Below are 15658 nucleotides of genomic sequence, written 5' to 3'. Positions count from 1 at the left end.
TTTAAACAGGTCAACATACACAAGGCTGCGGGACCAGACGGATTACCATGGCGTGTGCTCCGGGCATGTGCTGACCAACTGGCAGGTGTCTTCACTGACATTTTCAAGATGTCCCTGATTGAGTCTGTAAGACCAACATGTTTCAAGCAGACCACCATAATCCCTGTGCCCAAGAACACAAAGGCAACCTGCCTAAATGACTACAGACCCATAGTACTCATGTCTGTAGCCATAAAGTGCTTTGAAAGGTTGGTAATGGCTCACATCAACACCATTATCCCAGAAACCCTAGACCCACTCCAATTTGCATACCGCCCAAACAGATCCACAGATGACGCAATCTCTATTGCACTACACACTGCACTTTCCCACCTGGACAAAACTAACACTTATGTGAGAATGCTATTCATTGACTACAGCTCAGCTCAGCGTTCAACACCATAGTACCATAGTACCCTCAAAGCTCATCACTAAGCTAAGGACCCTGGGACCAACTGGGACCAACAACTCTGCAATTGGATCCTGGACTTCCTGACGGGTCGCCCCCAGGTGCTGAGGTTAGGTAGCAACACATCTGCCACACTGATCCTCAACACTGGAGCTCCACAGGGGTGCGTGCCCTCCTGTACTCCCTGTTCACCCACGACTGCATGGCCAGGCACGACTCCAACACCATCATTAAGTTTGCAGACAACACAACAGTGGTAGGCCTGATCACAGACAACAATGAGACAGCCTATAGGGGGGAGGTCAGAGACCTGGCCGTGTGGTGCCAGAATAACAACCTATTCCTCAACTTAACCAAGACTAAGGAGATGATTGTGGACTACAGGAAAAGGAGGACCGAGCACGCCCTCATTCTCATCGACAGGGCTGTAGTGGAGCAGGTTGAGAGCTTCAAGTTCCTTGGTGTCCACATCACCAACAAACTAGAATGGTCCAAAAACACCAAGACAGTCGTGAAGAGGGCACGAAAAATCCTTATCCCCCCAAGGAAACTAAAAAGATTTGCCATGGGTCCAGAGATCCTCAAAAGGTTCTATAGCTGCACCATCGAGAGCATCCTGACTGGTTGCATCACTGCCTGGCATGGTAACTGCTCGTCCTCCGACCGCAAGGCACAACAAAGGGTAGTGCGAGTGGCCCAGAACATCACTGGGGCCAAGCTTCCTACCATCCAGGACCTCTATACCAGGCGGTGTCAGAAGAAGGCCCTAAAATTTGTCAAAGACTCCAGCCACCCTAGTCATAGACTGTTCTCTCTGCTACCGCACGGCAAGTGGTACCGGAGCGCCAATTCTAGGTCCAAGAGGCTTCTAAACAGCTTCTACCCCCAAGCCATAAGACTCCTGAACATTTAGTCAATTACCTAGACTATATGCATCGCCCCCCCTCTCCCTCTTTACACCACTGCTACTCTGTTGTCATCTATGCATAGTCACTTTAATAACTCTACCTACTAGGGATGAAATGGTCACCGGTTTCACGATAAACCACAGTAAAATTCCCAGCGATTAGTATTACCGTTTGAAATTGAAATAATAGTTTTGTGTGAAAACACAGCAGAGGGCATTGACAGTGCTCGGGAGTTTTTTCAGCCTTCTAAGAGGACCAAATCGGAAGTGTGGTCGTATTTTGGGTTTTACAAGAGTGCTGAGGGAAACTTAATTGAAGATGGTCACCCTGTCTGCAGAACATGCAAAAAAAAATCACTGCGAAAGTGGGCAACACTTCAAATCTCTTGAGTCAGCTTCGTGACCACCACGCACTACTTTATAGTGAATGCAAGGTAAGTTAACTTTTAGCTCAATGCATGATGTGGGGACTTTGGAATGGGGGAAAATGTCATGGTTTGTCTGTTTAACTTGCTAATAGCTTGTCAATAATGTAAACTGAAGCTTTCAGTGTTACCTACTCTTGTAAAAACACTGCACGTTATTCTGCTGATGTATGCGTTGTGAGTCTGCGGACTCTTCGCCCAGTCCACACGATACCACGTTATGTAGTTTAGTCACCCTAGCAAAATATTATGTTCAATTCAAATCCGGTCGACTTGGTGTTTAAAGTGTTCCAACAGGAGAAATACTATAGACTCCTATTCAAGACTCCTCTATTTATGTCAATTGTTGGGCTCGTTGCAATTACTATCACTGCCTTCTTAAGACTCATTTGTATTTATGCATGGGGTCATTGCATATACTCAATGCAACACAGAAGATAGACTGTGTGTGTGTAAGTGAATAATTCTAATTATAATGTAACAACACTAATAATAATAATAATAACAATACATTTTCTATTCCCTTGTTTACAGAGTGGGCGTGCAGCAGGCAAACCCAGTGATGCTACTGGTCGCTCCTCATCTACAGTTGTGACACACTCGATCAAGCATTTAAAAAGGCAGCATTTATGCACCTACATCAAAAAATGCTCAAGACCTCACTGCAGCCCTTTCATATTACATTGCAAAGGACATGATGCCATTTCAAATTGTTGAGAGGCCTGCCTTTCTGCGGCTGAGGAAGGTTGCCGTGCATCACTACAAAGTGAGTGCTTGCTAATTTTAGTTGCTGTTTGTTTATTCGATTTTCTTACTTAAGGTTGTATTCATGTAAAGCTGCACTAGGGAAACTTTTACCTCTCATGGCCACATGGTGCCATCTTTAATGTTTATGTTATTATTTTAATGTTTATGCACACAAAAAGTGCATAGTGCTAATAATTGTATTTGTTGTTTGTTGGATTTCAGTATAAAACTTGGTGAAATGATTTCAGTGTGTGCATCAGTACCTTTTGACAATTTCCAGCACATTTGAACAACACCTGGATAATACTGATAACCGTGATAATTTTGGTCACTATAATCGTGAAATGAAATTTTCATACCGTTTCATCTCTATTACCTACATGTACATACTACCTCGACTAACCGGTGCCCCCGCACATTGACTCTGTCTCGGTACCCCCCTCTATATAGTCTCGCTATTGTTCTTTTACTGCTGCTCTTTAATTACTTGTTACTTTTATCTCTTATTCTTATCTGTCTTTTTTTTAAACTGCATTGTTGTTTAGGGGCTCACTGTAAGGTCTACTACACCTGTTGTATTCGGAGCATGTGACTGATCAAATTTGATTTGATTTGACATCTGTGCCCAGTGGGTGGTCTCCTATTTGTTGGGACTGTTGTGGTTGGAACTTGAAACACACAGCAGCATTACCCCATCACAGAGATGGGAGGGGGGAAAAGGTTCAGGCCCAGGGCAACATAGGGCAAACAACCTGGGGGATTATAAAATATGAAAAGGTCTTCTAGAACAGAGGTTCTTAAACTGTGGAGCGTTTAATGAACTTAGTTCGGCTTTCAACCTACTCCTGATTGTTTTAATAGTAGAAAATACAAGGTGCAATTTCAAAATTGGGTAGTGCATCATCAGTTTTCCTCTTGTCATATCAGTCATTGCAGACCTTAGAGAGTTATTTATAACTTGTCAGAAATGTCCAGATCAAATAGGGGTGTTCCCCAATTCTGGAAGGGGGGTCTGCCTGAGTGAAAAGGTTTGGGAACCCCTGTTCTAGAATATGACAGGTAACCACCACCAAGAATGACACAATCTGCCTGGATGTCTAGGACTTTCAGTGACTCCCAAACAAGGACATACTGTACCTACCCTATCATTCATTTCCGTGTAGCAACAATTTGTACTTTTACTTTGTCACTTTCTCCCCACTTAGAATCGGTTTTATCAAATAAAAGTTAATTCACCAAGCCGATGTAATGTCATTGTTGTTTTACAGAGGGTTACAATGCAATTATAATTTCTTTACCCATATCGCAATGTCTAAACTTCTATATAAGGCTTTGCTTTTCATTTCTCCTTGAGGGTAGAGTTATCATCAGACCAGTGGTTCAATGCTGCGGACTGGGCTTCAGAACCACTGGTCTGATGATGTCTATCATATGACTGTCAGAGCAGAGCAGCTGGGCTTTCTTGGCAGGTACAGCATCCTGGAGAGATATGATAATCTTTGATACTAAGCTGGCTACAGAGGAAATGATAACTGACGTTGGGGAAAGACAAGAGAAATACTTGATACTTAAAATGGAGGGAAAAGTATGAGCAATATCAGACTTTTCCAGCAAACACCTTAAGTTTAGGTAATACCATTTGTGTATGTGATACCACAACCTATATATCCACAACAAATGTAAATGGATCTGCTGAGTGACGAGTACAGATTTATTGCACTCGTTAGTGTGCTGAAATAATTCCTGCCTTATGCATGTCTCATGCTGCAGGTGTGGTCAAATTAGTTTGATCTGTCTGACCTTTGACATTAAGCTGGCCAAAATAAGCTGGGTAGTGCAGGGAGTGAGGAAAAAGGGGGATTTACCAGTCCTGGTGTAGAAGGTAGACAGAGGGAAAGGAAATAACGTTGAGTAATTCAATACAAAAAATGGGAATACCAGACAGCCTCGACAGACAGTGTCTTTCACACTGCGTACCAGTCATACTCAAGAATGTCTGAGTTCATATGGGCTGAATTATACAGGAACTGAACAATGTGTCAGGAAATCTGACTTGTGACTATGAAAATCTCTTAGGTATGTCATCTGTTTGTTGTAATGTTTTCTATGCATGCCATGAGTGTATGTTATGACACATACAGGACAAATATTTCTAGATGGTGAGCTCCCTAGTCCTTGTGTGCTAAATTAATTATGGGCTGGCTGCTGCTGCCTGCTGGACAGCTGTCCAGACCAGAGAGAGACTGACAGACAGCCAGGGTCCAGGGAACAGTCCTATTATGGAAGTAGCTTTGTGTGGAAGTTACCTTGCTTCCCACATCCTTTCTTTCTGCTGAGCTCATCTGGAGACTTCATGGAAAGTCTTTCATCATAGGTTTTCATCTAAGCCAAGGAATTAAGCTGGTGACCATAGCAGTGTTGATGTGAATCGGAACATTTGGCAATGCACAAACCTGGATAGTTGGAAACTGTTTGTAATTAATGTATCACAAATGCATTTAGCTCTCTAACTGTAAGAGGTAGGCTATGTTTACATTGGTTATGATGGAGTATTTGGTGGGGATTTGTTTTGTTCTATCTTATTAACGTTGTTAATAGCAGTACAAACCGAAGTGAGTGTCAGAGGCTTCTACTTTTCATCTTTGTGGACAGACAAATCTGGTCACCATAGGTGAAGGCTGCATTAACTATACCTCTTAGTGTACCATTCCCTTTTGTGCTGTCTGCTTATGTTGTAGCCTGCCTACCCACAAGCCACCTGATACCATGCCGTCATGTTGAACCCAGTTGGCATTACCCCTTATAGTCCTTATTCTCCCCTCACAGCCTCTCTCTCTCTCTCTCTGGGGATTGTCAGCAGGGTATGCTAGCTGTGTCAGGATTCAGGAAGGGAGGGAGATAGAATAGTGGGCAGGAGAGGGCATGAGTATTGAGGGAGAATACAGTACAGGATATACTATATGCCAAAGGGAAATGAGGAGTTAAACAACAGAGCGGAAACAGATCTCTGTTTACCTGGCACAATATGCAATAGAATAATTATACACATAATTACATTTTTGTAGACAGTATCCTTTTAATCATAATCAGTATTGTCCAGTCTGTGAGGTCTGTGCTATTATAGTATACTGGATAGTTGTAGTATTTCATTTTAATATTGCATGTACTTTCAGGGGCTTTATGGGAGTATTTTACTAGTTGGTCAGTGTCCACCTGTCCCGTCTATGTACAGTATCCCCAAACGTTTATATTCTCATGATTGTTGTGCCCCTGCTGTCATTTTATAGTGTTTATTCTAATTTTCCTTAACAAATTTTATGTGGGTCATTGTTAGTGCACACACACACACACACAATCCAGGGTTTCCGTTGTGAAAACGTGGCCATGGACATTTGACCTGCAGCATTTTAATTTACTGGACTTTTGAGACATTAACCTGACCCAAATGCATTGGGTGCGCAACCTGATTAGGGCGAGGAAAGTGCACAATAACAACAAACTTTTATCACGGCAACAAGTTTGATACATTCACCTCTGAAGGTAAATTATGTACTTACATTCAGTAATCTTGCTCTGATTTTTCATCCTAAGGGTCCTAGAGATAAAATGTAGTGTAGTTTTGTTTGATAAAATCAAGTTTTTTATTCAAATGTAGGAACTGGGTTCTACAGTTTGAACCTCTGCTGTCTCTGGCTCCAGGAAGAGTAGCTGCTGCTTTAGCAACAGCTAATGGGGTTCCTAATAAAATAGCAAATACTAAATATACCCACTCTGCCCGGCCATCTAGATGTGTGAAAGTTAGTGAACTGTATAAGCTAATGCTCCATCATGTATGACATTCCTGGGAGTGTGTAAACTTAAAGGTTGTATTACCATATCATCAATTGACCAATCTGGCGGAATGGAAACAAAATATTGTCCAGTATATCAATGCTTCACTGGATCATTCTGAAACTTTGCACGCACACGTCTGCCATCTAGTGAACAAAATCTCCTAAACTGCAATATTATATGATGGCCTTTCTTTGGAATTCCAAAGATGATGAAATAAAAATATATATATTTTTCGGCTTTTCTATTGTTCTTAAGGCCAAAAGCCAGCTATTACTGGATAACGGAAACCCTGACACACACACACACACACACACACACACACACACACACACACACACACACACAGTGTCTCTGCCGTCTCCCACTGATAGAGTGGTGGAAGACAGGAGACAGTTTTGTGTGGTAGGAGTCAGTAGAGTTCTAATGCTTTCCCACTGGTGGGCGTCCTGAAGCCACTAGACGAATAACTCGGCTGTTTCCTGTCAGAATGGAAGTTCCCTTCACTCAGCTCTAATGACCTGAAAGAAATACCTAGTACTGTGTACTGCTCTCTTACTCTCTCTCTCTCTCTCTCTCTCTCTCTTTCTCTCTCTCTCTCTCTCGCTCTTCCCTATCTCTCTCCCTATCTGTCCCTCTCTATCAATTCAATTTCAATTTAAGGGCTTTATTGGCATGGGAAACATATGTTAACATTGCCAACATTACACTCACAAAAGTTCCAAAAGAATAAACACATTTCAAATGTCATATTATGTGCAAATAGTTCAAGTACAAAGGAGAAAATAAAGATGGGTTGTATTTACAATGGTATTTGTTCTTCAATGGTTGCACTTTTCTTGTGGCAACAGGTCACAATCTAGCTCTCTCTCTCTTTCTATCTCTCTCTTTCTCTGCCTTTCTCTCTCTCTCCCTCACTCTCCCCTCTCTCTTTTATTTCTCTGTCTCTCTCTCTCTCTTTCCCTCTCTCTTGCAGGATTTCCCACAGCACAACCGCTGGTTTAATGTTGACATTTGATTTAGTTGACATGAGCGGTAGCTGTTTGCACTCCCCTGTCTTTCTTTTGATGATTTCTTGTCTGAAATGTTATATTTAAATGAATTGGGCCAGAGTGAATCGGATCATGCCTCTGTGTTTGTTTCCACAGTGCTGTGTCTGACGAGGCTGACCCGTGCTGCCGAGACCCTCAGGAAGACCATGCTGTCCCTCCTGCTGCCCACTCTGCTTGCTTTGCAAGCTCTCGGTGGGTGGTGTCCCCCTGTCCCCCTCCACAGCCCACCATTACCCAGAGATCAAAGCTACCACCAAGTGTAATTCCACCGCCATCTAAACAATATGCTCAACAGGGGTTTTAGTCATTCCCTTCAAATAAATGACAAGGAAGACAAAACAACAGCTCAAATGAATATCCTTAGCAGTGCAAAAAAAAAGTAAAGACAATGAAAACCTTACAGAATGGGAACATTGAGAACGTTGTGACTTAACGGACAGGAACATTAGTTGGGTTTGTCCTTCTCTAGCCAGAGCTAGAATGGAGCCCTGGGGTAGTTAGTAGGGTGAGGTCCTGCCTGAGAAGAGACTTGCAACGAGTGTAGTTTTTCTCCAGTGAGTCAGAGAGTGTGGTGGGGGAGTCAGCCTCTCATGTTCCAGTAAGAAGGGGGAGTTGTGGTTGGTGTAGCCTGGGCACTAGGCAGCAGGGTTGTTGTAGTGCTCAGGGCAGTGTGCTGGAGTCAGCAGCCAGACGGAGACTCTGAGAGTGAGAGAGCTAGGAGCAGGGCTTCATTAGGGCCTAGTACTGTTCCACCTTAATGGGTCTCTGGCCTGCTCATTACTGGCTGTGGCGGCTGCCTCGGCCCTCTCACTGGGAGGGAGGGAAGGAGGCGTCTCGGACTGATCTCTTTAAGTTGTAGCTCATAATGTTTTTGCCTCACAAACTATATGATTGTCCTTTATTTACTTACTGGAATTGACTGTTGAATTAAGGATTTACAGTATTAGGTAACACTGTACAGCATGTTTTAGTTCATACACTAAGTCATGTGCTTTGAAAGTCTGTCGATAGAGACAGACTGTCATGTGGAAATAGTGAGTGGGTGTGCACGTGTGTATGTGCTGATGTGTGTGTGTCTGTATCTGTGTGTGAGACCTGTGGTCCTCTGGGCCTGTTGTCTCCAGTAGGTCTCTGATTAGGATTATAGGTCCTTGCTAATCCCACTTGTCTTCTACAGTGTCTCTCCTCTACTCTGCCATGAAATAACCGTATCAGTGTCACTCCTATGCTGCACCATTAAATACCCCTATCTCCACACAGGATTACACTCTGAGGCTGCCACACTGCCACTGCACTCTCCCAAGACAACCTCTAGTTGAGTACAGAGGTAGTCCCTGTCTAAGCTGTTGGTGTGTAACATTGTCTTGGTGCGTAAAATAAGAAAATGTTGCTTAGCACAGCTGTTGTCAGTTCTTCTGCAGAGGTACTCGTCCTCAGTGGAATTGTTGCTTTATGTGGCGGTGACAGGCTTCTTTGTTTCAGTATACAGTACATATACACTGAGTAAACATGACATAAACTGACCAAGTGAAAGCTATGATCCCTTATTGATGTCACTTGTTAAATCCACTTCAATCAGTGTAGATGAAGGGGGGGAGACTGATTAAAGAAAGATTTTTAAGCCTTGAGACAATTGAAAAAATATATTGTGTATGTGTGCCATTCAGAGGGTGAATAAAATGTAAGTGCCTTTGAACGGGATATGGTAGTAGGTGCCGGGTGCACCGGTTTGTGTCAAGAACTGCAATGCTGCTGGGTTTCCCGTGTGTATCAAGAATGGTCCACCACCCAAAGGACATCCAGCCAACTTGACACAACTGCATTGGAGTCAACATGGGCCAGTATCCCTGTGGAGCACTTTCGACACCTTGTAGAGCCAATGCCCCAACGATTTGGGAAACAAGGTGTCCCTAATGTTTGCTATACTTAGTGTACTTTTAATACAAATAAAATCAACTTTTATTGCTCACATACACATGGTTAGCAGATGTTATTGCGAGTGTAGCGGAATGCCTATGCTTCTAGATCCGATAGTGACGCAGTATCTAACAGGTAATATCTAACAATTCCACAACAAAACCTAATATCTAACAGTGACAGAGCTGCTAAGATGCAAAAGATAGTATAGAATAGATAGTGAAGGATACAGTATACTGTATAGACATATGAGATCAGTAATGCGAGCTATGTAAACATTCTTAAAGTGGCATTATTAAAGTGACAAGAGTTCCATTTATTAAAGTGGCCAATGATATCAAGTTTGTAGGTAGGCAGCCATCTCGCTGTGCTAGTGGTGGCTGTTCACCAATTTGATGGCCTTGAGATAGAAGCTGTTTTTCAATCTCTGTCCCAGCTTTAATGCACCTGTACTGACCTCGCCTTCTGGATGGAAGCGGGGTGAACAGGCAGTTGCTTGGGCCTTCCTGTGACATCGGGTGTTGTAGGTGTCCTGGAAGGCAGGTAGTTTGCCCCCGGTGATGCGTTGCGCAGACTGCACCACCCTTTGGAGAGCCCTGCGGTTGTGGGCGGTGCAGTTGCCGTACCAGGCGGTGAAACAGTCCGACAGGATGCTCTCGATTGTGCACCTGTAAAACGTAGTGAGGGTTTTCGGGGACAAGCCACATTTTTGCAGCCTCAGGAGGTTGAAGAGGCGCTGTTGTGCCTTCTTCACTACACTGTCTGTGTGCATGTACCATTTCAGTTTGTCGGTGATATATACACCGAGGAACTTAAAACTTTCCACCTCCACTGCTGTCCCGTTGATGTGGATGAGGGGTGCTCCCTTTGCTGTTTCCTGAAGTCCACGATCATCTCTTTTGTTTTGCTGACATTGAGTGAGAGGTTATTTTCCTGAACCACACGCCGAGGGCGTCATTGTTGGTTATCAAGCCTACCTCTGTCATCTGCAAACTTGATGATTGAGTTGGAGGCCGTTAATAACCCTGAATTGCACTAGACTAGTAGTAGTACTCTCAGTGGGGTTGTTCTGAGGTAACAGGCAAGCACCAGCAGTAGCACCAGGACAGTAAGTAGGCCTAGCATCCAGGCTCCATAAGCAGCATTAGCAGCTGAGAGGCAGTAGAGCCAGTAGTGTAAAGCAGAAGCATTAACAGGATGCTGTCTGGCTAATTGCTTGTTGTCATGCTCTGTGTTCTGTCAGCAGTGCCACCAGCCTGCCAGGCCTCTGCCATTTGCTGCTGCTTGCGCCCACCTGCTCTTAGCATCTCCACTTTAAAAGGGAAATTGTATTCATGCAAATGCTAAAATGGCAAGCTGACCCGGATTCAGTTTTAATGACGAGAGCTGGGAGGAAATTCTAATTAATTAGCATAATTGAATAGATCACATCTAGTGTGGCAGTCAGAGAGCGGCAGACGTTATGGCAAGGCCCTGAAGCGTGTAAATAGCCTGCTCACGCCCGCATCTCTGGTGTACCCTTTGAGGTCTGCTAACTAGGAATGCCCTCTCCCTGTCCTCCTTTTCTCTTCACAGCAATTGATTCTGTAGAGAGGGGACTCTTTGGCCCGCGCAGAAATTCAATTTCGGGTTATTACCCCGTATCAGTGATGTTCTTGCTAATTTGATTGTGGCCAGTGAAGTATCCTTTTAAAAACAATCGAGGACAGGCTCGACAAAGATTGCTTCCGCTGCGATGCATACATAATACCCAGTCAGTCTACTAGCAGGCTGGCTCCTGCACTGAGCTGCTTGCCCCTCCCTCTCTCTCCCCGCTCACTCTGCACTGTAGCCTAGCCATTTAAACAGAGTGCATTACCCATCAAGCACCTCATGATTATTTGAACAAGTCCTAAAAAAGCTATCTTGTGGGATCGCTTAAACATTGATGCGGGTAACGTGTGGAGATTGCAGTTCTGCGTAGTGAGCGCTGAGCTGGGCCTGGGGGCTGCTGGGGCCTGGAGCCAAATATCTTTGTGTTTAGTGGGCTGTGATGAACAGGATGAATGACCCACCACCACCGCTCTGATCTGTGCCTGGAAAGCAGCATCATTTCCTGGGACTGAGTAAGAAGCTTCCTTACCTGACACACAGAGAGAGGAGACACTTACCTACAGGTTGTTACCACAGTTACCGGGTGCTTCTATGGTTACAGGGCCCTGAGTGAGGTCACTGTGTCTCAGGAGAGGCGGGGTCAGGTGTTGCCATGGTTACCGGGCCCTGAGTGAGGTCACTGTGTCTCAGGAGAGGCAGGGTCAGGTGTTGCCATTGTTACAGGGCCCTGAGTGAGGTCACTATGTCTCAGCAGGAGACGGGCTCAGGTTAACATCCAGACACACAGCCCCAGCCACTGAGCCTTTAACCTCTTAACCCCCTGCATTAATGTAGACATCCACTGCTGCCCGACCCCTTCATAAGGCAGAACAAAATTGCAGCCTGAGATTTGAGCAAGGACTCTGCCCTCCCAGACATGGCTTTGGTTATTACCAGGGCCAGTAGGTGTCAAACACTTGTCTATCTGAGGGATTAGAACCCAAACCTTTGCCACCCCTACAATAATACAGTTTTGCTTTCTGATCAACTTAGCTGGGCTCGTATGCATAGCGTATAGGCTCACCTTAACCCCAGTCATTTGGATTAAGCTGCACAAACTCAAATCCACCCCACCCCCTCTCCTGCTGGGATGGATTTGCTCCTATGGCTCGCTCCTCATACTCATCCCAGGTTGTGTTCTCTCTCTTCTCTCTCAGGCAGGTGGTGGAAGAAGGTTAGGCTTGTCCTTATCTCCCAGGCAGCTCCTCTGCAACTGGCCCCCCATTATCTGCCTGTCAGAGCCCATTAACAGCTTATTGACGGGATATGAGACCAGCTCCCCCTGATAAAGCACCCACCCGCCCTGTCTGTGGAGAGAAGAAGATGGAGAGAGCATAAACGACAAGAGAGAGAGGGAGAAAGAGAGATAGACAGACAGAGTCAGGAGAAAGGAAGTGTGGTGCATCTTGATTTATTACGTTGCTGAAAATAAGCAACCTGAGCTCCTGTCTGCTCCACTAGCTATCTGCACCTCATATATCTCTCACAGACAGAGATGGCTTTCACACTATGATGACTGTAGCCCAGATATGGGGAGACAGTGTTAAATTGGTAAATGTCATGAGTGACCCCATTATTCAAGGCTCAGAGACCTACATAATCCCCTCCATTTTGTGTCTCTCTTTCAGGAGGGGAGGAAAGGCTCAGCTTTAGAATAGATTCCCTATGTGTCGTGAGGGCTAATTCCGAGCACTGTTAAGCTTACCATGTCTAAAATACTATTACATTTCTCAATGTATTCCAGATGTTGGTTTTTATTTGTGTTCCCCTGGACGTATTTGAAAGGTTTTGGACAGTGTGATTTAGAAACGCTTTGAAGAAAGGCTTCAGTTGGCATGTTTGAACAACGGCATTTACTGAAAGAAGAGCTGTTGTGAAAGGGCACTAAGCATCTGTGAACTTCCTGTTCGTTAGATATTCAGGTGGGCCATTCGTGTAAAGACCAACATGTCTGTAGCTGCAGTACTGTTTACCACCCAATGGGGGCATTATTGCCACAGCTTCTTAAGCAGCTCACTACTCAGCCAGACAGAACACTAACTACACTGCCTGTGTGTGTTTACTTAGTTAAGTCAATATTACCGCCACCATTTGCCTTCCAGTGTATGTATGTCTGTGCACTCTTATCAAGGCTGTTCCTTTATGCCGTGTTCGACAAAGAGGCTTTACCATATCTCTGAACATGTGCGCCTAACATCTTCTAATGAACAGTAGTACTGGTAGCTCTGCCATTTGTTATCAAGCAGGGGTAATTTAACCTCTGTGTAAGGTGCCTATTGGCCTTGTAGGTGATAACCTATGCGCGGTTCAATGTTATTAAGCACAGTTCACTTGACCCTGAGTTCTACTGTGTCTTTTTATTTTTTTTATTTAACTAGGCAAGTCAGTTAAGAACACATTTTTATTTACAATGACATCCTACTAGGGAACAGTGGGTTAACTGCCTTGTTCAGGGGCAGAACAACAGATTTTTACCTTGTCAGCGCTGGGATTTGATCCAGCGTCCTTTCAGTTACTGGCCTAATGTTCTAACCACTAGGCTACCTGCCGCCCCTTTATTGGCGAAGCAGTTATGAACCAGGGTTATTAAACAGTGTGGGTTATTACATCAGAAGCTGGAGGGAGATGGAAGTTGTGGTCTTATTGAAGCCCTTGTGTTTAACAGCCCAGGTTATCAAAGGGATCCGGTTATTACAGGTTTAGGTATTTCTGTTTAGGGTTGTGTTCCATCGACCAGGGTCAGCTGAATGGCAATGGAACATCAACACTGAATGTGTAGGCTATGTATTGCATTCTACTAGATGTGGATATGGGGGTACATTCTATGGAACCAAGTTAATTCAACTTTAGTGATCGCAAGCAGAGTGAGATGTTAATGTGTTTGTGTGTGCCTGCGTATAGGTGTGTATGTGAGGGTCACTGAACATGGTGATTGGGACCTGTCTGTTGTGGAGCAGTACTATGACAGTGAATATTGTAGTGTCAGAATGCCCTGTGTCTAAGACTGACTCTCACAGTGCTGTGGAGCTGTCAGGAGCCAGGACTGAGCTGAATAACAATGCCCTCTGCTTGTGGATGTGTGTGTGTGTGTGTGTGTGTGTGCGTATGCCTGGGTGTGTGTGTGTGTGTGTTTGTGTGCACCTGCCTGCATCTGGAGGACGGAGGTGAAATGTCACTGCCGCTGTGGCTAAGGAATTTGTTTACCAAGAGCCATGTTGTGTCACCTTGTCAGCTGCCTATGTATGAAGCCTGTGGTTCTCCTTCCGGCCCCTGTCAGCCTGCTGCCTGCCATGCCTGCCATGCTGCTTCACACTCAGCAGGCCCCTCAGCCCCTCTTCTCCACTCATCTGTATAGCTTAGTTTAGCACTAGCCGGGGCTAATCTGAACTAGCAGGGATATCCGTGCAGCGAACCATTCATCTAAGCTCACAAGTTCCGGGTGGCTCTCGAGTAGGTCTGGGAATTGCCAAGGACCTCACGATACGATATTATCTCGATACTTAGGCGCCGATACGATATGTATTGCGATTCTCACGATTCTATATGTTTTGCGATTCAATACTGGGATTTTGTGATTCCATGGTCCAAATATATTGCTCACCACATGTCTGCTGCAGAGGTATGAGAGAGAGCCATGTGAAAAATAGTTTTGAAATAAACGTGCTGAAAACACTACTATCCTGATATGGAACTGTGTAGATTTTTACCCCATCACTACTCTTGAGGCTGCATCTGTACTGGTGAGCTTAGCACTAGGCTAGCCAGGGCCCAGTGACAGCATCACTGTTATGTTGAGCTGAGGTAGGGGTTGAAGAGACAGTCCAGGGATTAGGGGAGCGGAGGGGATGAGGGGAGCGGAGGGGATGAGAGGAGTGAGCGATGTAAATATCCAACAGGGCCATTGGTACAGTGGGGAGTATTTGATACACTGCCGTTTTTGCAGGTTTTCCTACTTACAAAGCATGTAGAGGTCTGTAATTTTTTATCATACACTTACACTTACACTCACTTTACACTTCAACTGTGAGAGACGGAATCTAAAACAAAAATCCAGAAAATCACATTGTATGATTTTTAAGTAATTAATTTGCATTTTATTGCATGACATAAGTATTTGATACATCAGAAAAGCAGAACTTAATATTTGGTACAGAAACCTTTGTTTGCAATTACAGAGATCATACGTTTCCTGTAGTTCTTGACCAGATTTACACACACTGCAGCAGGGATTTTGGCCCACTCCTTCATACAGACCTTCTCCAGATCCTTCAGGTTTCAGGGCTGTCGCTGGGCAATACGGTCTTTCAGCTCTCTCCAAAGATTTTCTATTGGGTTCAGGTCTGGAGACTGGCTAGGCCACTCCATGCTTCTTACGGAGCCACTCCTTAGTTGCTCTGGCTGTATGTTTCGGGTCGTTGTCATGCTGGAAGACCCAGCCACGACCCATCTTCAATGCTCTTACTGAGTGAAGGAGGTTGTTGGCCAAGATCTTGTGATACATGGCCCCATCCATCCTCCCCTCAATATGATGCAGTCATCCTGTCCCCTTTGCAGAAAAGCATCCCCAAAGAATGATGTTTCCACCTCTATGCTTCACGGTTGGGATGGTGTTATTGGGGTTGTACTCATCCTTCTTCTTCCTCCAAACACGGCGAGTGGAGTTTAGACCAAAAAGCTCTATTTTTGTCTCATCAGACCA

General features: G+C 44.6%; 1 protein-coding gene across 3 annotated transcripts in view; it reads left to right on the top strand.

Annotated features, from left to right (window-relative positions):
• The window catches only part of LOC110526336 (CD276 antigen), a 75002-nt gene that overhangs the window by 5016 nt on the left and 54328 nt on the right, over nt 1–15658 (top strand). For 2 of the 3 annotated variants that reach the window (XM_021607212.2, XM_036980688.1), the window contains exons 2-3: nt 2315–2546; nt 7507–7602. In XM_021607212.2, coding sequence (XP_021462887.2) covers nt 2546; nt 7507–7602 — 97 coding nt within the window. In that variant the 5' untranslated portion in view covers nt 2315–2545. The remainder of the gene's footprint in view (nt 1–2314; nt 2547–7506; nt 7603–15658) is intronic. The other variant, XM_021607214.2, reaches the window with a different exon arrangement.

This window comes from Oncorhynchus mykiss, chromosome 6 (genome assembly GCF_013265735.2).
Source record: "Oncorhynchus mykiss isolate Arlee chromosome 6, USDA_OmykA_1.1, whole genome shotgun sequence".
In the NCBI taxonomy this organism is placed as follows: domain Eukaryota; kingdom Metazoa; phylum Chordata; class Actinopteri; order Salmoniformes; family Salmonidae; genus Oncorhynchus; species Oncorhynchus mykiss.
The sequence above is the reverse complement of the archived record's forward strand: the minus strand, read 5'-3'. Positions and strand labels throughout refer to the sequence as shown.